The sequence below is a fragment of the Giraffa tippelskirchi genome, chromosome 7 (genome assembly GCF_054371585.1).
Source record: "Giraffa tippelskirchi isolate mGirTip1 chromosome 7, T2T-mGirTip1v1.2.pri, whole genome shotgun sequence".
Lineage (NCBI taxonomy): Eukaryota > Metazoa > Chordata > Mammalia > Artiodactyla > Giraffidae > Giraffa > Giraffa tippelskirchi.
In genome coordinates this window covers 5,018,182-5,045,741 of record NC_137281.1, presented here as the reverse complement: position 1 = coordinate 5,045,741, position 27,560 = coordinate 5,018,182, and the positions used below count along the sequence as shown (strand labels likewise).

Below are 27,560 nucleotides of genomic sequence, written 5' to 3'. Positions count from 1 at the left end.
TCCTGCCTTCAGTCTTTCCCAGCATCAGGGACTTTTCTAAGAGTCAGGTTTTCCCATCAGGTGGCCAAAGTACTGGAGCTTCAGCTCCAGCATCACTCCTTCCAGTGAACATTCCGGACTGATTTCCTTTAGGATTGACTGGTTTGATCTCTTGAAGTCCAAGGGACCCTCAAGACTCTTCTCCAGCACCACAAGCCAAAAGCATCAGTTCTACTATGTTGAGCCTTGTTTATGGACCAACTCTCACATCCTTATCTGACTACTGCAAGAACCATAGCTTTGAGATTAGGGACCTTTGTTGGCAAAGTGATGCCTTTTCTTTTTAACACACTGTCTGGTTTTTAGCATAACTTTCCTTGCAAGGAGCAGGCCTGTTTTAATATTCCGGCTGCAGTCACCTTTAGCGGTGATTACAGTAATGAATTGTTTCTCCCCGCCCACTGCACCCCGAGGGCCTGCACGCTTAGACCTGTGCGCTCCCCCGCCGCGCCGTGCCGTGCCGCCCCGCCCACTGCGCCCGGAGGCCCGGCCCCGACGCCTCGAAGCCCCTCCTCACGCTCCCGCCATTTTGCCTTAAAGTCGCTCTGAAGCCGCTTCGAGCTTTTGGTCCACAGAGACGCTGCGTTTCGCTCCTCTTTCCTGCTTCACACCATTTACTGACCTCACTGACCCCTCTGCCCTTCCTACACCGCATAAAATTCTCTTCGGTGAGGTGGGTGTATTAGCTCCGCCGGCCCCAGCCTCGTCCTCTCGGCCCCTGGCCGCGCCGACCGTCCCGCCCAGCCCGCTCCCGGAGAGGCCGCGTCGTCTCCCAGGTCCTGGGATTCTGGAGAGCCCACCCCGCTGCTGAGACCCCTTCCCTCCCAGCCCCTCTCACCTCAAGTCTCCTCAGGTGGGTCCTTCTGCCCCGCAGGCCTTGCCTTCATAGTGACGTTGCCCTGAGCCGAGTCGGGGGAGGTGACCTGCGCCAGCCACGTGACACCCGAGGTTCTTCCGTCCCAGATTCCACCCTTGCAGTTTGGCGCTTGCGGGAGGCGGGCTTCTTATTCAGTCGCCATTCCTGCAAATAGGAGGCCAGGGGTTCAGAAGCAGCAGAGACAGCGACTCCTGGAGAAATAGAAAATGGAGAAAAGCATGAGGGAGAGGCGATGGCAATGAAGAGGACTGGTGAGGAACTTGTGAAGAGACAACAGCATGAAAAAGAATCGGCCTTGAAGGTAGCGGTTAGGGGAAAAGTTTAGAGAAGAGCAGAATTTCCTGAGAGTTACAGGTGAGCAAGATAGGGAGGCGGTGTTGTTCATTCTGAGTCTTTACGACCCTTTTATTTCCCAGAGTTTGCTCAGATTCATGTGCGTTGAGTCCAGGGATGCTATCTAACCATCTCATCCTCTGCCGCCCCCGAAGGCTATAGAGCCTTCAAGGAAGAGGGGCTGTAAATCAGGGGTCCCAAAGAGGGCGACAGTGGAGAAGCAGTTCACACAGAGCGCCCGCAAAGGGGATACAAGAGTTGGGGCCTTGGCTAACAGAGTAATATCCTGCTGGGAGAGAAAGGGGACTCCAAGTGATTCGAGGAGCTGAGAAAGGAAGCTGAGAGGAAATAGGCACTTCGGGGTGTCAGAGAGTTGGGAAAACGGAAGGGCAGAGATGGAGGAAGAAATGCAGAAATACGGAGATTTACGACCGCCTGGGAGGTTGGAGAGAAAGCATCTTGACAGGAACAGATGGCAGAGAGGCGGGATGGGAGTCAAGGAAGAAGTAGAGAGGAGGACAGGCACAGCAGGAAAGCAGAGGGGAAGAGGAAGGGAGACAGAGAAAGAAGTAGGGAAACAGATAAACGAAATGAAGTGGAAACAACTGGTGTGCAGGTGGGGGAGGGGAGCAGATCCAGAAAAGTGCTGAATCGATTGGATAAGGATTTTTAAGTCGTGATACATTGATTTTTGGCTTTAGAATCTACTAAGTTTAAAACTTTCTTTTTAAATTATACAGATGAAAATGAGAATTGCAAAACTTCTGTTTCTAAGGCTTGTGTGTGGTTGTAATTTTCTATCTTAAAAGATAACATCCATGTGCAAAGGCTATAGAGGTGTGGGCTGCGGCAGTAACTTGATTCTTTCAGAGGTGGGTCAGCCCCTTCCCTTTTCTTGGTGTGGAGTAGAGGTTAAGAGTCATGATGTAGTTTAAGCAGTTAGTCTGATACTCCATTTTCCTCTCTTTTATGTGATCTCGTTACTAGTGAGCTATGATTTGATCTGATGATGCTTCCTCAGGTCCAGAAGCTGAGCAACAGTGACCCTTGAAATGATTGGCCAAATTGAGTGTGTGACTGTGTGTGGCAGTTCTTCTTGGAGGGAGAGCCCACTTGTTATGAGAACTTGAAATGGGTCCCAGTCTTCCAAAATGAAAAATGACAATAATAGGGTGGAGCCGGGAACATAGGCTCAGAGTCTGAGAGGCAATCATGAGCTGTCTTCTGTGAATAAAGGTCGATGTGAAGGGAGGCCTCCCACCTGCGGTGGCTTCCCCATGTCCTCAGGACAGCATCCTGACTCCTCAGGTGGCTCCACAGCCCTTTGTCATCCTCAGGTCGCTGCCAGAGTCTCCAGCCTCATCCTGGGAGCTGACCCTGTTCTCATGGTCAATCTGTCCTGGTCCATTCACTTAGTCCTTGTTCGTAAACACCAAAACCTTCTCTGTCTCAGATCTTAGTTGCTGCGTCTACCTTTGGTGATTATATCACTGCTGCCCTGAAAGGTTGTTGTTGAAAAACAACAACGTAAAGACGCCGGGATTCTTGGCCTCCGGAGGAGAAGAATTCAATACGGGGCCAGAGAGGAGGCTTGATCGCTCAGAGCTTTTGTGTAATAAAGTTTTATTAAAATATAAAGGAGATAGAGAAAGCTTCTGACATAGGCATCAGAAGGGGGCAGAAAGAGTACCCCCTGCTAGTCTTCAGCTGGATGTTATCTAGTCACCAGCAGTCTTAATGAAAGAAAGGAATGTCTTAAAACTTAGAATGGCACCAGGCCCCTCATCCATAAGATGCATTTTGGGATAATCTTGCCACCAGACAGTTATCCTGAGCCATAAAACGATTGACTTGAATCTTGTAGACAGGCAGATTACCATACAAATAGTTTTGTTTACATAGATTAGAGGAACAACATACTGGCTTGTCAAGTCAGTTCTGAGCCATTAGGCGGAACCTACTTGAAGACAGTCTGGGGTAAATGCATAGGACATTAACATAGCTTAAGACAAACCTTTCCATTAAAAAATGCATTGGTTAACTCAAGGTTTGAGAATAGTTAACTTCAGGTGAAACCAGGTGTCATTATGGCAACACAGTATTTTAAGAGAAACCTCTTTTTAAATTTGTATAGAGAAGGGAAAAAAATATATCACTAGTTTGTTTCCTCTTGCCGCTTAAGAGAGAGATAAAAATGTCTGACACTTGCACCCCATTTCCTCCGTTTGGAGACCCCTGGCCTTCCTGCCTGTTACCCTCTCAGCCCTTGCTCTTTCTGTTCCTTCAGGTCTAGGCCAGAGAGGTCTCCCCATCTCCTTCTGATATTCTCTGTCATGTTAACCAGGTTTACTGCTTCTGTATTAATTACCCTCATCAAATATGCCCTTCTCCTTTAATTATTTGGAGTCTTTCCTCTTTTCCCTTCATTGAAGGGTTCACCATATTCCTTTTCCTCCAAGGATGCTTGCAACATCTCACTCTGGGGGTGAGGACTGGGACTGTGGGTTGGGCTGAAGAATCCTCAGGGGCGATGGGAGGTTACAGACTTGGTGATGATGGCACCCATATTTGTTCTAGACATTTCAACTCTAATTGATCCTTACCCCATGCTGCTGCTGCTGCTAAGTTGCTTTAGTCGTGTCCGACTCTGTGCGACCCCATAGACGGCAGCCCACCAGGCTCCCCCTTCCTGGGGGGGATTCTCCAGGCAAGAATACTGGAGTGGGCTGCCATTTCCTCCTCCATTGCATGAAAGTGAAAAGTGAAAGGGAAGTTGCTCAGTTGTGTCCCAACTCATAGCGACCCCATGGACTGCAGCCTACCAGGCTCCTCCGTCCATGGGATTTTCCAGGCAAGAGTACTGGAGTGGGGTGCCATTGCCTTACCCCATGTGGAGACTTAATTACTCAAAAGCAAAAAGATATGGGAGTCCTAAAGAGCCTGGCAGATCTAGTGTCTTGAGGTGTCCCCATGTTTAGTCCTCTGTGTCACTGCTCCACTGCAGCCCCCAGGTCTTCTAAGCTCTGTCCATCCAGGGACCAGTTGCCATCTTGGATAGCAGCTTTGCCTTCCAGCAGTTCATCTGCTCAGCGGCAGATGCTGAGTTTCCTGTGATCAGACTGGTCAGTATCTTAAGGGAGTATGTAGGAGACAACACCTCCCTATCCTCAAACCACCCTCCCCCCCTTTAATGAGCTGGAGTATCTTTCAGTTAGTTATGAGCAGGGAGAACAGGAGCCAGTGAGACTGGGGCCTCTCTCTCTTTGTGACTTCTTTACTGAACTCAGTCCAACCATCCCTCAACCACATAACGACCTTGTTGCTGAGTGGTTTTCCCAAGAGGACTGGCTTCTTGGTCTCCATACTGAGTGCCCAGTGTCCTTGGATTTGCAGCTAGGGCGCATTTCTGTTGCAATTCTCATGCCTAGAGGTCTCTGCTGTTGTTCATCTGTGCACAGAGAAGAGGTACAAAAATGGGAGAAAGTGAGGGGGAGCATATTGGGGTTTCCAGGAGGTTTGTGGGAGCAGGAGTGCGCCTTTTAATGAACCCGATGAATAGGGTGTGTGTGTGTGTGTGAGAGAGAGAGAGAGAGAGACAAGCATAGTTGTGAGATCATGGGGCGTGTGGACCTGTTGGCAAAGGCGGTCTCAGTTCTGGCTGGAGGCCCTGGACGTGGGCTCATGGCTAATTGTGAACTGCATGGAATGGTGGGCGTGCCAGTGTCTTTGCTCAGTTTTCCTGGGACACAGATGCTGTGACTGAGGTTTGCATGTCTGGGTTTAATTGGGAATCTCGTGATCACACCTGTGGAAGAAGGAGAACGTGGGATTGGGAAGAAGAATGTTATCCTGCAGTGTGTTAGAAGCAAGGCCTGAGCTGAGCCCACAGGGAGGTCTGGGTGCAGGAGGACGGGCACAGTGGTCCCAGAGAAGGGGGGCGAGATCCAGGAGGTGCCCCACAGCACCCCCTCAACACTGGATTTTTTGTGTTCTTTAGGGAGGGCAAGAATTAAGTATGCAACCCATAGAATAACTTGTCAGTAAAACCCCAGAGATCACTTCGTGGGTTACCTTTGGTATTTTCTGTTATTTTGAGTTGCTCATGAAGAACGTTTCAGATGCATTTGGAAGTTAAAAAAAAACAAAACTTGGAGTGTTTCTGTGGAAGATACTGAAGTCACATTGAGACATGTGCATCAGCCCACATATCAGTCTTTTACTATTAAAGTTTGGAGATAACAGTTTGGGGACTGGCTGGGGTCACTTGTGTCTGACTCTTGCAACCCCATGGAGAGGACCCCTGCGAGGCTCCTCTCCATGGAATTCGCCAGGCAGGGATACTGGAGTGAGCTGCCATTCTCTTCTCCAGGGCGTCTTCCTGACTGAGGGATCAAACCTGGATCTCCAACATTGGCAGCAGATTCTTTACCATCTGAGCTACCAGAGAAGTCCTGGTTGGTAGCATACACTCAGAGAAACACAAACACATATATAATGACATATTATGCACCCATAAAAATGGCGATTTTTGTCACTTGGGACCACTTGGATGAATGTAGAGAATATTATGCTAAGTGAATTGAGGCAGATAGGAAAAGACTGATTGTATGTGCTCGCTTGTATGTGGAATGTAAAAACGTGAAACCGCTAGTAGCAGACAGTGGGATTGTGGTTATCTGGGGCTGAGAGGTGGGGAAGATGGGGAGATGTTGGTCAAAAGGTAGAGACTTTGAGTCGTGAAATGAGTACGTCCAGGGGAGGTGTGTGCAGCATGCTGACCGAAGTTAATCCTATTCTCTTACTGCATACTGGGAATTTGTCAGGAGAGTACGTCGTCAGTGATGTTACCACACACAGAACATGGGAATTTGGAGGTGATGGATGTGTTGGTTCGTGGATTGTGATAAATATTTCACAGTGTACACATGTGTCACATGGTCACATCGTGCATGGTATGTATACACATCCCTTCTCATTACTCCGTTCTATGTCAATAAAGCTGGAAAAGAAGAAAGTGAGAGGTAGGCTGGACTTAACCCCTTGAATGGTGTTCAACCCAGGCTTCACATGAGATCATGAGCCATTTTGCCCAGGCATGTTTTGCACCCCTCCCCTAACAGACATGCTCCTCAGGTTCTCGTGTGGGGCCTCGCTCCAGGAATGTGCACAGGCGCAGATGATTCCCATCTGGATCCTGCATTGAGCACCAGGTCTCTTAGCCGCCACTTCTGAGACTGAGATTGGGCCCTGGGGGGGGGGGGGGGGAGGGCACTCTGCTCTGAGTGGGGCTGGACCAGGGCCTGCTCTGTGACCTGAAGGGCATTGTGGGGAGAGCGGAGGTGCCCCCTGCTGCTGTGTGCATGAGGCCTCACCAGGAGGGGAGTGAGATCCGAGGGAAAGTGTGGGAAAGTCCCGTGTTGTTCTCTCTGCGGGAGTTGACTGTCCTGAGTCCCTCCTGAGACAGTGGCCACAGGGGACTGTCTGTTCCTCATGGTCAGGGCTTCACTGTGTGTGGGGTTGGGGCACAGGAAGGGGCTGTGTTGACTCTAAGCATTAAACAGCATGTTTTCCACTTTCTTGACACCCCTCTGAAGACTCCTGTTGCCTGAGGAAGCCCAGAAGAGGAGGAAGAGGAAAGAAGAGGAGTCAGGAATGGCTCTTTCTCAGGTAATTTCATATTCTCAGTGGATTCTCAGTCTGTCCTTCCTGAAATGCTCTTCTCCAGACTCGCTAATCGTGTCTGACTCTGGAGTATCCTGTCTGACTCCTGTACACGCACACTCACCCCGGGCTTTCCCTCAGGGCCTGTCATCTCCACTTAGATCCCATCTCCCCATGACCCGGTGACCTGGCCCTTGTGAGGAGGCTCCCCTGGGCACCATCCTGTGCAGGGCTTCTCACCCACGGGTTGGAGACGGGGTCTCAGTGCTGTTGGGCAGCAGGGACTGCTGAGGGCCCATCGGGATGCGGTGTCTGCTCTCTGTCAACCAGGGTAAGGAACCTGCATGTAGACATGAAGTATTAACATGCACAGTAGATGCTGAAATCTGGAAAAGAGGCCAATGAGGGGGAATCAGTCCTGACTTTTTATAGTACATTTAAAACTAAATGAGGACCTCCTTGAAAATCTTAAGTGTTTGGGAGTGAAATGGAAAGTTCAGAAAGAGACCTCAGGGCTAGAGTGTTTCGTTACAGCATCTAATTTAAACGATGAAATATAGTTTGCTGATTATTTATTCTTCCTTTTTGGCCACACGGTGCAGCTTGCAGGGTCTTAGTTCCTTGAGGAGGTGTTGAATCTGAAACCCTGTGGTGGAAGTGCAAGATCTTAAACCCTGGACCAACAGGGAATTCCCCCAACTTTCCTAATCTTGATGCAATATATGGTCATGGAATGAAAAGATAAACTTTGGATTTTGTTGATAACTACATACCTAACGTTAAGAATAAGATAATATAACTATATTTAAATACACTTTTCTACTGGACTGGTGCTTCTTTGCTTCAGTGGCTTTTATCTCGTTCTGGGAAGTGGTGGCCACTCTCTAGCTGTGGTACGTGGGCCCCTCATTATGGTGGCTTCTCTGTTCTTTTAGCCCAGGCTGTAGAGTGCGCTGGTTTCAGTAGTTTCACCTGCCTGGCTCTAGAGCTCTGGCTCAGAAATTGAGGCTCACAGGTTAGATGCCCATTGGATGTGGGATCTTACCGACCAGGGATCAAACCTGCGTCTCCTACACTGGCCAGTGGATTCTTTACCACTGAGCCACCATGGAAGCCCTTATATTATTTGTAAATACAGGTATTTTTATACTGATTAGAATAAATCTTGTGTATATATTTTCTGCTTGTATAAGATAATGTTGAGGACTTCCCTGGTAGTACAGTGACTAAGAATGTGCCTGCCAATGTACAGTGCACGGGTCCCATCCGAGGTCCAGGAAGATGCCTCAGAGCAACTAAGCCCATGTGCCACAACTACAGAGCGTGGGCTCTGGAGCCCAGGAGGCATAACTACTGAAACCCACACGCTCTAGACCCTGTGCTCCGAAACAAGAGAAGCTACTGCAATGAGAAGCCCGTCACTGCAGCTGGAAATACAGAAAGCCTGCTCACAGCAACAAAGGCCCAGTAAAACCAAAACAAGTAAAAAAGACATAGAATGTGACAAATTACTGAAGTACAAATTGATGCATTTTTAATGTCCCAAAGATGCTGAATTACACATGAAGAAAAGAAAATGGGAGTATCATCCCAGAATGTGTCAAAAGGCATCTCCTTGGAGTAGGAAATGGCCACCCACTCCAATATTCTTGCCTGAAAATCCCATGAACAGAGGAGCATGGCGGGCTACCATGAGGTCGCAAAGATCTGACGTGACTGAGCGACTAAGGAGCAGCAACCTCCACACACAGCAGAGTGAGCTCTGAAAAAGAAATCTAAACCTCTGATTTACCTCCTGCAGATTCTTCAGTGACTTCCAGTTACTTTTGGAGTAAAGTCGTAAATCCAAAGACCTTGTAGAAAGCAGCCTCTACCTGGCATCACCCCTCTTTGTTCCCTGTGTCCCAGTCAGGCTGGCTGGCTTTCTGTTCACTAAACATCTTCCTACCTCAGAGCTGGCACTCAGGCTGTTCTCTCTGCTTGCAACACTCTTCCATTTCCCACCTTGCCAATCCTAAGTGTTTCCTCCTCACAGAGACCTTGTCTGATTTCTTAACGTACGTCAGGACTTTCTGATAAATCTTCTCTTAGCACCAGGCCTGTTTCAGAGCACATACTACAATAGTAATGTTAAAATTATGGATGTAATTGGGTGGCTGGCTGCTAGACCATAAGCTCCATCATGATCACTGCTGTATTCCTGGTTTGGGGCCCAGAGTTGACACTCGGTATATTTTGATTGAAAAAACAATAAACACAACACTTCCTTGTTTCAACCAGTTGTGTGTTTATGTGTGCATGGGTGAGTGCATGGATCTGTAATTCCATGCTTTTATTACAGAACATCATCTCATAAACATGTTTGATGCTGTGTAGCAGTTGAAATTGGATCTTAAGTGTTTTCCATTCCCTTAAGTTTTTTTCTACCTCATCACATGAATGATGGAAATAGTAGTTAAGAGTATTGACATTGTGTGGTTGGTGGGAAGAGGGGTGACCCTGTATAGTGACCATTTATCCTATAGTCGTGCCCGATTCTTTGTGACCCAGTGGGCCATAGCCCTTCAGGCTCCTCTGTCCCTGGAATTCTCCAGGCAAGAATAGGGGAATGGGTTGCCATGCCCTCCTCCAGGGGGATCTTCCCCATGCAGATATCAGCCCCATATCACCTTCATTGCCGGCAGATTCTTTACTGCCAAGCCTCCGGGGAAGCCCATATACCTACATATTATACTGTATATTATACTCTTCCCTAGCATTCAGAAGGAGTCAGATAGTAAATTGACTCATGAATATTCTTCTATCCGTCTATCATGTCTGTCTTTCCTTGGCTGAGAGAAGCTCTGGGATTCTCACCTCCACTACACTTCAGCTCCCTTGAACTTGTTTCAGGTATTCTCAAGGACTCTGTGGATGCGCTTTCCTGCTCTGGTACTTAACTCGTTGATTCCTTAGGTTCAGTTGTCTCTCCCAGCCACCTGACCTCAGGTGCTGTTGCCTCAGTTCTTAACTGTTTGATCTGAGCAAATTCTTAGACTGACAGAGTTTTGTCCTCCGTCAGATGGGCACAGATCTTTCTCTAACGTGCTGTCATGTTGATGCCAAGTTCATCCGTGTAAAGTCCTTAGAGTAATGCTTAGTGTGTAGGAAGCACTAAGACACCTGGCATCAATGTGATGATGTCATCATCATCACAATGGGTGTTCTTTTAAAGCCGCTGTGGACTTTGTTGTCTCGGAAGACACCAGTCTTGGTGTAACTCATCTAGATAGTGAAGGTCCCTCAGTGTAGAGTGTAACACTTCTGCATAGACAACTCACTGATTGAATTTATTTGTATATTCTGCATGGATTGTCCACACAAGTGACAAATTCATATTGATTGCAAGATGTCATAGTCTTATGAAACAACAGGAAAATTACCTGAATTGTTCCTTACCCCTCTTACCTCTCTTCATTTTGTGTGAAAATAAGAATCCTCATAAGAATCCTCCTCAGCACCTGTTAGTGAAATGTGCTTTCATTTCAGACAAAATTGACTGTCGAGGATGTGGACATCAGATTCACTCCAGAGGAGTGGGAATGCCTGGACCCTGCTCAGAGGACCTTGTACCAGGACGTGATGGTGGAGACTTATAGGAATCTGCTGTCTATGGGTGAGGAGCACTTCCCTGTGAAGATGGAATCTGCTTTGGGGTATCTCTGCATTTTCCCTCTGTGTCTCTTTGGAGCTTCTGTTTTGCTTCACTGAGTTCATAGTCGTGTCCTGTCTTCAGGTGATCTGTGCACTGTGTGATACACAGTTTCTCCACAGCTTGAGTATTTATAAAGCTGATTTCGAAAGTTAAAATATCCAATTCCCTGTTTTCTACCCCTGTGTTTTGGTTCAGTAGTTCTTGGAAAGGAACTAGATACATGGATGCCTGTGTGCTCAGTTGGTACAGTCGTGCCTGACTCTTTGTGACCCAGTGGATCATAGCCCTCCAGGCTCCTCTGTCCATGGGATTCTCCCTGCACGAGTACTGGAGTGGGTTCCCATGCCCTCATCCAGAGAGCTCTTACCCGGCAGGGGTCGAACCCACGTCTCCTGCATGGCAGGTGGATACTTTACCTTTGAGCCCTGGGGAAGCCCAGGCATCTGCATATTATACTGTATATTATACTGTTTCCTGTGCATTCAGTAGGACGCAGATAGTAAATTAATTTGTGATTATTTTTCTGTCCGTCTATAATGTCCATCACTTCTTGGCTGACAAAAGAGGTGGGATTCTACACCTGGCAATGCAGGAGGCACAGGGTCTAGGTCCTCTCTAAAGCAGGCCTCTGAGCTTGCTTCTAACCTGCCTGGACACTGCCCTGACTGTGAGTGCCCTGACTGCCTGCTGTGAGAGCAAGGCTTGCAGCACCAGAGATAAGATAGGGGACAAATCTTGAAATCATTGAGCCGTTGGAGGGGCCCTGGCCTACTCATCCCCAGGCTTGGCAACATAATAGGTTTTGTAAGACAAACAAATAGCATTAACATAAAACCAGAGGTGCTGTTTGCTCACAGATTGCTGATGATAACAATTAGCATCCTGGGATTATAAGGAGGAACCCCAAACTGCAATCTTTGAAGTCTCACCCAAGACCCTAACACGCTGCCTGGGACCTTTTCCTCACTGGGTCTCCAGATGGGCTGTGTCCCATTACTTCCCAGGGCTGTTTGAGTCTGGATGTTGGTCAGAACCCAATTTGGTGATGTGTCTCCTGCTGTTTCTACTTCTCTTTTCTTTTAATATTAGCATATTGAAAGTCAGCTTGATAATTCTATAATAAGTATTTGTATTATTTATTTGTACAGAACGAGTGGTTTATTTTGTTATAAAATCTTTGAACTTGAGATGAAAGTGACAACATTTGGCAAAACTTTAATTGGCCCTGTGAGCAGTATTTGTGTGACAAAATGCCACTCTAAGAAGAAAGAAGTTAAGGTTGATGAAGTTTACATTCCCTAATGCGAAGATTCGCCTTACTACTAGTTAGCTAATACATGGAATGTCTTCACTGGATGGTGTGAGAATTGGAACCTTAAATTAAAGAGGGCTGTACCTTTAGAAATTACTGAATGTTTGTGACTCTTCGCCTGTTGAGGAAGGATAAGAATTTGCCCTGCTGGATGAGAGGCTGGATCCTTCTCTCTCCTACCGTAAGGTACTTAAAATGAAAGGGAAACTCGCTCAGTTGTGTCGGAGTCTTTGTCACCCCATGGACTCAAGTCCATGGAATTCTCCAGGCCAGAATTCTGCAGTGGGTATCGTTTACCTTCTTCAGGGGATCTTCCCAACCCAGGGATGGAACCCAGGTCTCCTCTTCATTGCAGGAGAATTCCTTATCAGCTGAGCCACCAAGGAAGTACATGAGGTACATAAAGCGAGCTTAAAATTATCTGTAGAGAAGTTACAAGTGGAAACAGAATTATGCGATTAGTGATGATGGTTGTCCATATTACAATGTCAAATTATATATTACCTGATTGTACAGGAGACAGGGATCAAGACCATCCTCATGAAAAAGAAATGCAAAAAAGCAAAATGGCTGTCAGAGGAGGCCTTACAAATAGCTGTGAAAAGAAGAGAAGCAAAAAGCAAAGGAGGAAAGGAAAGATATTCCCTTCTGAATGCAGAGTTCCAAAGAATAACGAGAGACAAGAAAGCCTTCCTCAGTGATCAGTGCAAAGAAATAGAGGAAAACAACAGAATGGGAAAGACTAGAGATCTCTTCAAGAAAATTAGAGATACCAAGGGAACATTTCATGCAAAGATGGGCTCTATAAAGGACAGAAATGATATGGACCTAACAAAAGCAGAAGATATTAAGAAGAGGTGGCAAGAATACACAGAAGAACTGTACAAAAAAGATCTTCACGACCCAGATAATCACGATGGTGTGATCACTCACCTAGAGCCAGACATCCTGGAATGTGAAGTCAACTGGGCCTTAGAAAGCATCACGATGAACAAAGCTAGTGGAGGTGATGGAATTCCAGTTGAGCTACTTCAAATCCTGAAAGATGATGCTGTGAAAGTGCTGCACTCAATATGCCAGCAAATCTGGAAAACTCAGCAGTGGGCACAGGACTGGAAAAGGTCAGTTTTCATTCCAATCCCAAAGAAAGGTAATGCCAGAGAATGCTCAAACTACCGCACAATTGCACTCATCTCACATGCTAGTAAAGTAATGCTCAAAATTCTCCAAGCCAGGCTTCAGTAATACGTGAACTGTGAAATTCCAGATGTTCAAGCTGGTTTTAGAAAAGGCAGAGGAAGCAGAGATCAAATTGCCAACATCCGATGGATCACGAAAAAGCAAGAGAGTTCCAGAAAAACATCTATTTCTGCTTTATTGACTATGCCAAAGCCTTTGACTGTGTGGATCACAATAAACTGTGGAAAATTCTGAAAGAGTTGGGAATACCAGACCATCTGACCTGTCTCTTGAGAAACCTGTATGCAGGTCAGGAAGCAACAGTTAGAACTGGACATGGAACAACTGGTTCCAAATAGGAAAAGGAGTACGTCAAGGCTGTGTATTGTCACCATGCTTGTTTAACTTATATGCAGAGTACATCATGAGAAACGCTGGGCTGGAAGAAACACAAACTGGAATCAAGATTGCTGGGAGAAATATCAATAACCTCAGATATGCAGATGACACCACCCTTATGGCAGAAAGTAAAGAGGAACTAAAGAGCCTCTTGATGAAAGTGAAAGAGGAGCGTGAAAAAGTTGGCTTAAAGCTCAATATTCAGAAAACTAAGATCATGGCATCTGGTCCCATCACTTCATGGGAAATAGATGGGAAAACAGTGGAAACAGTGTCAGACTTTATTTTTTTGGGGTCCAAAATCACTGCTGATGGTGATTGCAGCCATGAAATTAAAAGACACTTACTCCTTGGAAGGAAGGTTATGACCAACCTCGATAGCATATTTAAAAGCAGAGACATTACTTTGCCAACAAAGGTCCGTCTAGTCAAGGCTATGGTTTTTCCAGTGGTCATGTATGGATGTGAGAGTTGGACGGTGAAGAAAGCTGAGCGCTGCAGAATTGATGCTTTTGAACTGTGGTGTTGGAGAAGACTGTTGAGAGTCCCTTGGATTGCAAGAAGGTCCAACCAGTCCATGCTAAAGGAGATCAATCCTGGGTGTTCATTGGAAGGACTGATGTTGAAGCTGAAACTTCAATACTTTGGCCACCTCATGGGAAGAGTTGACTCATTGGAAAAGACCCTGATGCTGGGAAGGATTGAGGGCAGGAGGAGAAGGGGACGACAGAGGATGAGATGGTTGGATGGCATCACCGACTCGATGGACATGGGTTTGGGTAAACTCCAGGAGTTGGTGATGGACAGGGAGGCCTGGCGTGCTGCAATTCATGGGGTCACAAAGAGTCGGACACGACTGAGTGGCTAAACTGAACTGAACTAACTGATGAAATTCTCACTTTTTAAGTGCGCTCTCTCCTGAGGTGGCCCACACCTCTAACAGTGTCCCCCACTGCCCTTTCTGTCTCCATTATCTTTGTCCTGTTGTGGCCTTTTACCCCTCCCACCCCTCTGTCTCCCTCTCCTTCAGCTAGTCCTTTTCTAACTTTCCCTGTCTCTCAGTGGGGAGGGGCAGTCCAGCTTCCCCCACTCCTTCTCCAACTCTAGCAAATTTCTTTACCCCTTCAGATTCTTCTGATCAAGTGAAGACCCCCCATTTCCCCAGATGGACAACCTATGATTTTTATCATCCATCTGCCCCTATTAATCACAGTCAATTTGAGCACTGTTTGCTCTGTATTTTAGATATAAAACTGTGAGTATAGAAAGGGAAGATAATTTTTTTTTTGAAAGTACAAAACCATTTCTTTTTGCATATGGAATAAAAACAGCTAGCTTCTTAAAAAGCCCTGCCTACAGAAAAGCTACTAACCTTTACCAGGGATCCCAGATGACTCTAGGGCTAAAGAAGCTGCCTGCCAGTGTGGGAGACGCAGGAGATGTGGGTTTGAGCGCTGGCTTGGGAAGATCCCCTGGAGGAGGGGATGATACCAACTCCAGTAGAGTCAGAGAGACATTTTAAATCTGTCTGGATTTATGAATGTCTCAGTGTGTGTCTTTGTGTTTGGATAATATTGCTGAGGTTTATTTGTAAATGAGCTCTTACTCAATTGGCTTTAAAAGAAAGGAAGCACTGGGGCTTCCCTGGTGTCTCAATGATAAAGAATCCACCTGCCAGTGCAGAAGACAGGTTCGATCCCTGGTCCAGGGAGACTCCACATGCCGCAGAGCAGCTAAGCCCATGTACCACCACTACTGAAGCCCACGTGCTCTAGACCTCATGGTCCACAAGAGAAGTAGCTACAATGAGAAGCTTATTCGCCACAACTAGAGAGTAGTCTCCGCTTGAGACAACCAAAGAAAGCCACAGCAGTGATGATGACCCAGTGAAGCCAAAAATAATAAATAATTTTTTTAAAAAAACAGTAAGTGCGTACAAATCAATTAGAAGAGAAATTAATCTAAATGACTTTCAGGTTCATGTGAACTGGGAAATAGTCAATATTAAATATCTAGTATTAATGTTTGCTCATCTAATTAAGACATGTCTTGAGTCATCCACATTGTGTAATACTTCTATTGTTGAGAGATTTAGGACTATTGATGAACATGTTTGGTGCTACCCTGAGATGCTCTGTATAAGACAGCAAATATTTTTAGAAGTTATCATTGGTATTTATGTTCACCAAGCTAGAAAATGCTAACATAAAGCACCGTTCATGGTTGCTTAAGGAAAGTAAGATGTGTGTGTTCAGTGAAAATGGTGTGAGAAGTGAAATTGAGTTTGGATGTTCATAGCAATGAATGGAGGCGAGTGGAAGCCTGAACACAACTGGTCGTTTCCTAGACCGAGAGTCCTGACCATTGGACCACAGCAGCCAACAGTTAGGGCTAAAGTCCCTAATCTTGCCTGCCTAGTCAGGAATGAATTCAGATGAAGAGGCACAAGGTAAAGAGTAAAGGAAAAAGTTTATTGAAAGGAAAAGTACATGCAGAAAGGCACATGGGCCAGCTCAGGGATAGAGCCCCACCTTTGGGAAGTGTCAGTTCATTTTAAAGGTACAGTTTTCCAGGTCTTCCTGTACCCTCGGGCCAGTCACCTTCCTTTGTCCCCTCTGGTTAATTTGTCTCAAGACCCTCTCCTGGGGTGCGGATGCACACCCCAGCCGAGATGTATCTCAAAGTGAAGGCTTCTGGGAGAAGCAAAGACTCATTATGGCCTGAATTATCCTCTGACTTGATCTCAAGGAACCTTTCTGTACATGTGTAGTGTCTCCGTTAATAGACAAGGTTTTTTCCTTTCTTTGTTATTGCCATAATTATTCCCTTGAGGTAAGAGACAAAGACTGGCTATTTACCCTGTATTTGTTGGCTATAGATTCCTCAACTGGAGCCCAGCTATCTCTTATCTCAGGGAATGCAGAGAGGCAGGTGACTGATTGTGGAAATCCAATCTGGAGCCCGTCTGTCTCCTACGTGAAAATTACATTCTATTAGGGAAAAAGAAATTAGGTGTGACTTACAGGTGGCTGTTTACAAATGAAAAAAGTGATTTAAAACAGAAAGGAGAGAGAGGTTTATGGACAGTGGACCCCAAGAACAGAGGTCCCAAAGGGTAGGTCTCTCTATGGTCTGTAGCAGTGTGTTGTTTGACTCCTGTCAGTGTTGTTGCTTGACTTTGGGGAGCATGTGATGAGCATGTGTTTCAAAGGGATGTAGTTCCTCTTTGTCCCCATTCTGTGCTAGATTCCATGGGATGTCCACTTTTTGGTCCATGTAGAGCAATGGTCACACCTCTAGAGCTGTAATCCCTGGAGCCAGCCTGGTTCTCTTGCTATTTGCTGCACTTGGCAGACCTCATTGGAAGAAGGGAAGAGAAAGATTCAACCAATCTTTGATTGCATTTGGTGTCTCAGATCCTACACAGAGCTGCCTTCAACCTCTTTCCTGTTCAGAACCCTCAGCTATTCCTGTTGTTACTGCTTTTACCACAACCTTCAGGGGTGTGTGTAATAGGAATGTGGTTTGGATCTTCTGTGATTGTAACTCAGGAAGCCTGTAAGGACAGTGGACTTTGAGATCTTCTCTTCGATCCCCAGTCTTGCGCTGAACGCATATATGAATCAGGCTCCAGGTTCCTTCCATGCTCATACTGTACAAAATAACCCATGCTCATCTACTGAACCACGTTTTCAGGACACGACCTTAACTGATATGTAGCAAGTGGTACGTCGGAAACCGTTTCTAGGTGGGATGGCTGAATGAGGCTGTTAGTTATGCAGATCAGTTCTTGTGTCTCACTTGACCTTATCTGTTTAAAGTCCTGGAGTTTGTTGTTACCTTTTGTAATCTGTTCTGCCCAAGTGCGCCCTGGTGGTTAAGAACATGTATGAATCTGTAAGTCTGGGTTTCAGTCCTGCTTTGCTCATTACTTTCATGTGCCATGGAGTTGTGTTCATGAACCCTGTGAATCCACTACCTTTATTTGAAAAATTGATGTAATTCATGCTTTTAGATGTCATAGAATTTTGACTGTTTTACTGAAAAGGTCAGAAGTTACTTTTTTTTTTTTTCCTGAACCATGTGGCAGACGGGATCTTAGTTCTCCATTAGGGATGGAATCTGTACCCCCTACAGTGTAATCATGTAATGCTATTCCTTGGACCATCAGGAAATTTACCTCAAAGGTTACTTTTGCTTAAAATGTATATTTACTTCATGTCATGGTTATTGTGTATTGTCTCTTTGTCTGCATTACATCCTGTATGTTGTTAGTTTACATTTCGTTCCGAAGAGTTTGTCTCTGACTCTAGTTAATAAGTTTTCAAATAATATTCCTTTTTTATAGCGGATTCTTTACCTCTCAGCCATAAGGAATGCCCCAAAGCTTGTTCCTTTACATGTATCTTAGAGCCAATGAACCGAGTAAATGAAGCATACTGTATAGATAGGCAATTGCTATATTGAGTGGCTGTTATTTAAGTAGAGATTGTTTCATTTATTAATTCTTTGTCATTTAAAGATGACGGTCTTTATGTTTTACACAGTATAACTCACACGAACAGCTTGTTATAAAATCCCTGTATGTCTATCTACTTATAGATTTATAAGAGGTATTTAGAAAAATGTTCTTTCTTTTTTGTAAAAATTATTTTAGGAAATTGCCTGACAGTCCATTGGATAGGATTCAGCACTTTCACTGCAGTGATCCTGGGTTTAATCCATGGTTAGGGAACTAAGATCTCATAAGCCCTGATGGGGAGGGGGGCTGTTTTAACAAATTCTTTATTTTCACTATGCAGTATTTGTTGAACAGTTGTCAACTGCCATTTATGTTTTCAGTATTCGTTAGAATACTTCCTTTGGATTATTTACCATTGCAGTGTATTGCCTTGTTGATCCTTGCTTGCTCAGTCTCTCAGTCCTCTCTGACACTTTGTGATGTCATGAACTGTAGCCCGCCAATCTCCCTGTCCATGGAATTTTTACTATCTTTTTATATACTCAATTATGAGACAAAAGTGTGTTTACAAGTAGAATGAGCTTTGAGATCATGGTGGGAAAAGATCTTTTTCTTTGAGAACTGACATGGGTTTGCATAAAATGAATGTTTTCCTACATCAAACATGGGTACCCTAAAATTAATTTGAATTCTGTGTGATCACTCTTTTCTTTTTTAAAGAGTTATATTCCATTAGTGTTCCTTATGTTTTTAAGTTCATCATTGGGAAGATTCATAATACTGTTAAGGATGCGTATGACTTTTGGTATAATATCATGTGTTCAACAGGAAAAAATTTATTTTATTTATGAATTGTAATTAACAGGATACCTATGGTTCTTTATATCTTGTAGATGTGTCTCCTATACATATGACCACGAAATTACAAGCAAGAGGAAACAGTGGAAAAGGAGAAATTTTTCGAAGAGTGATATTTGGGAGAGCTGAAACCCATGAAATGAAAGATTTTTTCCTCAGGAAGATACAGGAAACTGTGGATGGTTTTGAGAGTCTGTCGACAGATAATAAAAGAAGAGACAACGGAATATCTATATCCCATAACAAAAATCTCACTGATGGAAGAGATCATCAGAGTAGAAATGATGCAGGAGATAAGCCTGCTGAAAGGCATGGATCAAACTTTCATGGTGAATTGCAGATGCTTCAGTCTGAAGGGACACTTTTTGAATGTAGTCAAGTTGTGACGAACATCAACAGTAGCCCCTCAGGTTTGCCACCTCAGAGAACTCATAGTGTCTGCAAAGGCTTTTCTCATAAAAATGAGTGTGCTGTTATGCATCCCTCAGAACAGGCCCTAGATCAGGAAGGACACAAGAAAAAATCTTACAAAAGTAATGAGTGTGGCATAACCTTTCTTCAGGACTCAGAACTCACTAAACATCAAAGAAACTATACAGGAAGATTACCATATAAAGCTGACATATGTGGCAAGGCGTTTAATGATAATGTGAGCCTTGCAGTTCATCAGAGAAATCATACTGGAGAGAAACCTTATAAATGTGATGTATGTAGCCACAGCTTTAAACAGAACACAGCCCTTCAAATTCATCTGAGATTTCATAATGGAGAGAGACCATATAAATGTGATGTATGTGGCCATGGCTGTACTCGAAAGTCAGACCTTGGGATTCATCAGAGAGTTCATACTGGAGAGAAGCCATATATATGTGATGTATGTGGCCGTGGCTATACTCGAAAGTCAGACCTTGGGATTCATCAGAGAGTTCACAGTGGAGAGAAACCACACACATGTGATGTGTGTGGTCGTGGTTTTACTCGAAAGTCAAACCTTGGAAGTCATCGGAGAGTTCATACTGGAGAGAAGCCATATAAGTGTGATCTCTGTGGGCAGGCCTTTACTCGCAAAGAAAGCCACACAGTTCATCAGATCCTTCATACTGGAGAGAAACCATATAAATGTGATGTGTGTGGCCGTGGTTATACTCACAAATCACAACTTGCAATGCATCAGATCCTTCATACTGGAGAGAAGCCATATAAATGTGATGTGTGTGGCCGTGGCTATACTCACAAATCACAACTTGGAATTCATCAGAGAGTTCATACTGGAGAGAAGCCATATATATGTGATGTATGTGGCCGTGGCTATACTCGAAAGTCAGACCTTGGGATTCATCAGAGAGTTCACAGTGGAGAGAAACCACACACCTGTGATGTATGTGGTCGTGGTTTTACTCGAAAGTCAAACCTTGGAATTCATCGGAGAGTTCATACTGGAGAGAAGCCATATAAGTGTGATCTCTGTGGACAGGCCTTTACTCGCAAAGAAAGCCACACAGTTCATCAGATCCTTCATACTGGAGAGAAACCATATAAATGTGATATATGCGGCCGTGGCTATACTCGAATGAGACAGCTTACAATTCATTGGAGACTTCATACTGGAGAGAAACCATATAAATGTGATGTGTGTGGCCGTGGTTATACTCACAAATCACAACTTGTAATTCATCAGATCCTTCATACTGGAGAGAAGCCATATAAATGTGATGTGTGTGGCCGTGGCTATACTCACAAATCACAACTTGGAATTCATCAGAGAGTTCATACTGGAGAGAAGCCATATAAGTGTGATCTCTGTGGACAGGCCTTTACTCGCAAAGAAAGCCACACAGTTCATCAGATCTTTCATACTGGAGAGAAACCATATAAATGTGATATATGTGGCCGTGGCTATACTCGAAGCAGACAGCTTGCAATTCATTGGCGACTTCATACTGGAGAGAAACCATATAAATGTGATGTGTGCGGCCATGGCTATCTTCGAAAGTCACAACTTGTAATTCATCAGAGAATTCATACTGAAGTGAAATCTTACAAATGTAACAGCTGTGGCAAACTTTTTTTTGCACTGTCATCGTTAAATAAACATCAGGCAGTTCAAATAGATGAGAAAGCATGTAAATGTAATTTGTGTGGCAAAATATTCACTTCCAGGTGTTACCTTTCAGTTCATGAGAGAACTCATACTGGAGAGAAACCATATAAATGTGATATATGTGGCCGTGGCTATACTCGAAAGTCACAACTTGGAATTCATTGGAGTGTTCATACTAAAGAGAAGCCATATATATGTGATGTGTGTGGAAAGGCTTTTTCTCTCAAAGAAAGCTGTGCACTTCATCAGATCCTTCATACTGGAGAGAAACCATATAAATGTGATGTGTATGGCCGTGGCTATACTCAAAAGTCAGACCTTGGAATTCATCAGAGAGTTCACACTGGAGAGAAACCATACACATGTGATGTGTGTGGTCGTGGTTTTACTCGAAAGTCAAACCTTGGAATTCATCAGAGACTTCATACTGGAGAGAAGCCATATAAGTGTGATCTCTGTGGACAGGCCTTTACTCGCAAAGAAAGCCACACAGTTCATCAGATCCTTCATACTGGAGAGAAACCATATAAATGTGATGTATGTGGCCATGGCTGTACTAGAAGCAGACAACTTGCAGTTCATCGGAGACTTCATACTGGAGAGAAACCATATAAATGTGATGTATGTGGCAAGGCCTTTAGAGTAAAAGGAAGCCTTAAATCTCATCAGAAAATTCATACGGGATAGAAAGCATATCAATGTGATGTATGTGGCAAGATCTTTAGTTTCAAATCAGCCATTCCAGTTCATCAAACAATTCATACTGCAGAGAAACCTTACAAATTAACAAGAGTGACAAAGGTTTTAGTGCACAGTCATCCTTAACTCTCCATCAGGCAGTTCATACAGGAGAGAAAGCATAGAAATGTATCTATGGGGCAAAGACTTCAACTCCAGCTGTTACTTTGCAGTTCATGGGAGAACTCATATTCGAGAGATGTATGTGGCAAGGCCTTTAGTCAAACTGCAAACCGTGCGATTCATCCGAGAAGTCATACTGGCGAGAAAGCATATGTATGTGTTGTCTGTGGCAAGGCCTTTAGTCATATTGGCAAACTTGCAGTTTATCCAAAATTCATACTGGAGAGAAACCATATAAATGTGTTGTGTGTAGCTGATCATTTACTTGAAGTGCACAACATGGAATTCATCAGAGAACTAATACTGGAAAGAAAACATAAATGTGGTCTCAATGTCAAGGCTTGTACTCTAAACACAAACCTTGCAGTTCATCAGAGAATTCATACTAGAGAGAAACCTTACAACTGAAACAAGGGTTACAAACTTTAGTGCTCAGTCAGCATTAACTCACCATCAGGTAGTTCATATAGGAGAGAAAGCATAGAAATGTGATGTATGTGGCCAGTGCTTTACTTGCAATGACCATCATAGGAAGCATCAGATAATTCATAGTGGAGAAAACTGTTACAAATGGAACAACTGTGAGAAGCATTTTAGTGCAACTGTAATGAGTGTGGCAAAGCATTTAATCTGCATTCAGGCCTTATAATTCACCAGAGAATTCATACTGTATAGAAAGTGTACAAATGAAATGAATGTGGCAAAGCTTCTAGTTCATCTTCAGCCTTAACTGACCATTCAGCAGTTCATACAGGAGAGAAGCCATATAAATGGAATTTATATGACAAAGCCTGCAGTCACGAGGAATGACTTTGCAGATCATCTGAGAATCAATACTGCAGTGAAAACATACAAATGTAATGACTGCAGTGAAGTGTGTGAAGTTTTTGACCTTCTGAAAGGTCAAACTGGAGGAAACTGCACAAATGTGGTCAATGTGGCAAAGCCTTGATTCTTTATTCAGATCTAACCAATCCTCAGGTAATTAATTCTGAATTGAAATCTTACCCACGTAGTGCATGTGGTAAGTCTTTTGGATGGCATTCAGTTTTTTACAAAACATGAGAAAATGCCCACCAGCAAGATTCCATACATTCAGAGCACAGTCAATCCCTCCAGTGGAGGAAATCATGTAAATGTGTACTGCCAGCATTTCAATAACAGGCTGATCATTCCGATCATTAGAGAATTCATAATGCAAAGAAATCTTACAAATATGAGTGTGGCAAATCCTTCAGGTGGCATACAGGACAAAAAGACATCAGGTGAGCCATACTCGAGAGGACTTCCAAAGGTAATCATTGTAGCCAGGCTTTTTGTTTACACCTTAGGCTTCTGAGAGTATTCACACTAGATAAATACTGTATCAATGTAATACGTGTGTCGGGTTTTTAGGCAACAATCTGAAGTTAGGCTTCAGTAAAGAAGTCATTTTGGAGAGAAAGCTTACAAGTGACATGAGTATGTAAAACCTTTACTCGGGGTCACATCTCACCAACCATTGGATCATCCATACTACAGAGAAGCTTACCAGTGCAGAATATGTGGCAAGGCTTTTAGGTACTCCCTGTATCTCAGTGTTCAGCAAATACTTTATACTTAGAAATGCAACTGTTATGACAGTTGTAACAATTACTGCTCCCTCTTTAGGTATCTAAGAACATATACCCTGTAGATAAACGACAGAAATACAATATTTGTGGAAAGAATTTTACCCAAACATCAAAATTGGAAAACACTCTGGAGCAATGCCTTACAAATGCAGTGGAGATGGAGAAAGTTTCAGCTTGAGTTGAAGTATTAGACAACAAGACTCCATAGTAAAGAGGAGTCTTAGAATTGGATGGGGAAGCCTTTCTGCAGGCTTCAGAGTACACTAGACTTCAGAATATATGTTTCAGAGAAGCCGTACAGAAGTAATGTGCACACTAAAGCTTTAACGCAAAGATCAAAACAATGGAACCTGAGAGGGCAAGCTTACAGAAGTAATGCATTTTCTCGTGAGATAGTCACACCTTGGGCATAATGAGGTGATTTATTCAGGTCAGAAACTACAGATACACTGAATTTGGAAATACATTTAAGAAAACATTTCCTCAGATTCCCCCCAAGATTCATATTGGGGAGAATCCTTAGAATTGTAATGACTTTCATAAAAGTTTGGGACAGTTCTTAGAACACATCACACGAGATGATTCATTTTAGGAATAACTAAATCTTTAGTTTTTCAATAATTAACCTACTGTATTATGGCAGAATAATTATGTTAAGGGTGTTGAAACTTCATGACATGTGGAAATGATCGCTAATCTTCAGTGTGCATTTAATTACCTGAGTTTTCTTGAGAAGGCAACATTACTTTTCATGACATTTCCACAAGGTTTGAAAACTTATAGCTTTCTTAGGGACTTCCATGATGGCTTCTGCAAAGAAATCAGTAAGATGAAGGGGCAGAGTTCATTAGGTGTGGTTCATTAATATCCATCTTTCATGGGTAAACAGGGGCACTAAAATATCAAATTCAATGGTGTGTGAATTAGGATCAGTGAGGGACAGAAAACCATGTAAAGCCATGACATGACTCAGCATGTTCATTATGTCCAGGGTGCCCTTTTGTACACAGGCCGCCATGGTTATAGGACTGAATGCTGTACCATCTGCCTGTGCAAAGAGCAGGCCTGACATTAAGGAACTTGGGCTTTTCATGGGACGGGAGTTGACAGGTTACTGGAGACGGATTTCCTGGGAGAAATTATAGCAGGAAAATGCTGGTCATTTTCTCCCTTAACTGGCGATTGCCGTTGCATATAAATGATTAATGGGAAGTTATTCTTGGAAATTGAAGAAAATGCAATCAAAAGAAACAGAAAAGTATGCGTGTGTATCTGTTTCATCATTGATTGCTGCCATTTATGTTGTACCTCTGTTTTCTTCAGAATGTATCATAAGTCTTGTGATCTAATAAAATTTGTATCATTTTTCCCATAACCCTGAATGGATCATGTTTCTTCCAACAACACAGTTTTTCACCACCTCAGTACTTCCTAACAGAAACTATGAATGCACCAAAGGCTCTCAAGGTAGAAAGAATGGAGAAGAAATTCTTTTCATGATGACATCAAACAATGGACAATTTTGGGATTATATACTAATAATTTGCACTTGAGTTATTACACCACACTCTGTCCATAATGGGACAGTTATATTTCCCGATGTCCTCTTGTGCCAAAATGAAACTAATAGCATGTGCCTAATTTACATGAAGTGAAAATAGGAATAATAAATGTGCAAAAATTAGGAAATGAAAAACTTTGGAAATAAGGTTAAAAGTGACAGCTCTTTTTGAGCTGGGAGCATTCTGAAATAAATTATTTTTTGTTATTCATTTATTATTGGCTGTATAGTTGTGGCTCACGGGATATCTCCAAAGCATGTAGGAATTTCCCAGACCAGGGATCTGCCCCATGTCTCCTCTTTGGCAGATGGACTCCTTATCACTGAGCACCAGGGAAGACCCAGAAATAGTTTAGAATCCACACTATATGATGGGAATTTTTTGTTTGATAAACTAGAAATTTCATATATTCAGTCCCCAATATGTTGGTTCTTGTTCCTTTGCATTCACTGAAACAACAAGATGGAACCACACCCAAAGTTTGGTTTGGATTTTGAGACAAATGAAGCCATACATTGAACTCTTATGAGAATGTTAACTGCTGAAGCTTTCTAGTCGAAACATGGTAGCCTTCCAAGCTGTTCGGTTCAGTCAGTCGCTCAGTCATGTCCACCTCTTTGCAGCCCATGGACTGCAGAATGCCAGGCTTCCCTGTCTATCACCAACTCCTGGAGCTTGTCAAACTCATGGCCATCGAGTCAGTGATACCATCCAACCATCTCATCCTCGGTCGTCCCCTTCTCCTCCAGCCTTCATTCTTTCCCAGCATCAGGATCTCTTCAAATGAGTCAGTTCTTTGCATCAGGTGGCAAAAGTACTGGAGTTTTAGCTTCAGCATCAGTCCTTCCAATGAATATTAGGACTGATTTCCTTTAGGATAGACTGCTTGGATCCCCTTGCAGTCCAAGGGACTCTCAAGTTTCTTCCCCAACATCACAGTTCAAAACAATCAATCCTTTGGCGGTCAGCATTCTTTATAGTCCAACTCTCACATCCATACATGACCACTGGAAAAACCATACCTTTGACCAGATGGATCTTTGTTGGCAAATAATGTCTCTGCTTTTTAATATACTGTCTAGATTAGTCATAACTTTTCTTCCAAGGAGCAAGTGTCTTTTAATTTCACGGATGCAGTCACCATCTGCAGTGATTTGGGAGCCCAAGAAAATAGTCTGCTATTTCCACTGTTTCCCCATTAATTTTCCTTGAAATGATGGGACCAGATGCCATCATCTTAGTTTTCTGAATGTTGAGTTTTAAGCCAACTTTTTCACTCTCGTCTTTCACTTTCATCAAGAGGCTCTTTTAGTTCTTCACTTTCTGCGATAAGGATGGTGTCATCTGCAAATCTGAGATTATTGATATTTGTCCCGGCAATCTTGATTCCAGCTTGTGCTTCATCCATCCCAGCATTTCTCATGATGTATTCTGCATATAAGATAAATAAGCAGGGTGACAATATATAGTCTTCACATACTCCTTTCACTATTTGGAACCAGTCTCTTCTTGATGTCCAGTTCTAACTGTTGCTTCCTGTCCTGCATACAGATTTCTCAAGAGGCAGGTCAGGTGGTGTGGAATTCCCATCTCTTGAAGAATTTTCCAGAGTTTGTTGTGGTCCACACAATCAAAGGTATTGGCATAGTCGATAAAGCAGAAGTAGATACTTTTCTGGCACTATCTTGCTTTTTTCTGATTCAATGGATGTGGGCAATTTGATCTCTGGGTGCTCTGCCTTTTCTAAATCCAGCTTGAACATCTGGAAGTTCATGGTTCACATCCTGTTGAAGCCTGGCTTGGAGAATTTTGAGCATTACTAGCGTGTGAGAAGAGTGCAACTCTGCAGTAGTTTGAGCATTCTTTGGCATTGCCTTTCATTGGGATTGGAATGAAAACAGACCTTTTCCAGTCCTGTAGCCACTGCTGAGTTTTCCAAATTTGCTGGCCTATTAGTGCAGCACTTTCACAGCATCATTGTTTAGGATTTGAAATAGTTCAACTGGAATTCCATCACTTCCACTGGCTTTGTTCATAGTAAGGCTTCCTAAGGCCCACTTGACTTCACATTCCAGAATTTCTGGCTCTAGCTTGATGATCACACCATCATGATTATCTGGGTCGTGAAGATCTTTTATGTATAGTTCTTCCGTGTATTCTTACCACCTCTTCTTAATATCTTCTGCTTCTGTTCGGTCCATACCATTTCTGCCCTTTATTGTGCCCATCTGTGCATGAAATGTTCCCTTGGTATCTCTAATTTTCTTGAAGAGATCTCTAGTCTTTCCCATTCTATGTTCCTCTATTTCTTTGCATTGATCCTGAGGAAGGCTTTCTTATCTCTCCTTGCTATTCTTTGGAATTCTGCATTCAATTGGGTATATCGTTCCTTTTCTCTTCCATGCTGTTGGGAAAAGAAAACTTAGAAAGGATAGGTGACATTCTTGGAGTGTTAAGATGATTACTGGATGGCAAGGAGAAGAGGGTTTATGCTCTGGTGAACTACTAGTTGGTATCAAAGGAAGGAGGCCTTACTTTTTTTCTCAGCCTTCCCAGAGAGGCAGCACAGGAAGTGGTTGTTTTTAAAGTGTAAAGGAGTCAGTAATCAA

At 43.6% G+C, this 27,560-nt stretch overlaps 1 protein-coding gene and 1 long non-coding RNA gene across 5 annotated transcripts in view; one reads left to right on the top strand and one right to left on the bottom strand.

Moving 5' to 3' along the window:
• Positions 1-27,560, bottom strand: part of LOC145515183 (uncharacterized) — a 36,791-nt gene that overhangs the window by 1,931 nt on the left and 7,300 nt on the right. The window contains exons 2-5 of the long non-coding RNA XR_014060725.1: positions 20,049-27,355; positions 7,151-7,250; positions 3,853-4,697; positions 878-1,060 (exon numbers count right to left, since the gene is read on the bottom strand). This is a non-coding gene — a long non-coding RNA (uncharacterized LOC145515183). The remainder of the gene's footprint in view (positions 1-877; positions 1,061-3,852; positions 4,698-7,150; positions 7,251-20,048; positions 27,356-27,560) is intronic.
• LOC145515087 (uncharacterized) lies at positions 21-24,764 on the top strand. Of its 4 annotated transcripts, XM_081514604.1 has the most exons (6): positions 596-892; positions 5,619-5,703; positions 6,383-6,459; positions 6,844-6,916; positions 10,439-10,565; positions 18,850-24,764. In XM_081514604.1, the coding sequence occupies exons 3-6, from the start codon at positions 6,410-6,412 to the stop codon at positions 21,600-21,602; spliced, it is 3,003 nt and encodes a 1,000-aa protein (XP_081370730.1). In that variant the 5' UTR covers positions 596-892; positions 5,619-5,703; positions 6,383-6,409; the 3' UTR covers positions 21,603-24,764. The 4 variants fall into 4 exon arrangements, with proteins under 4 accessions (XP_081370731.1, XP_081370732.1, XP_081370730.1 ...); XM_081514606.1 differs by lacking the exons at positions 5,619-5,703; positions 6,383-6,459 and adding an exon at positions 1,071-1,270 and having other exon boundaries at positions 589-892; XM_081514605.1 differs by lacking the exons at positions 5,619-5,703; positions 6,383-6,459 and having other exon boundaries at positions 21-892.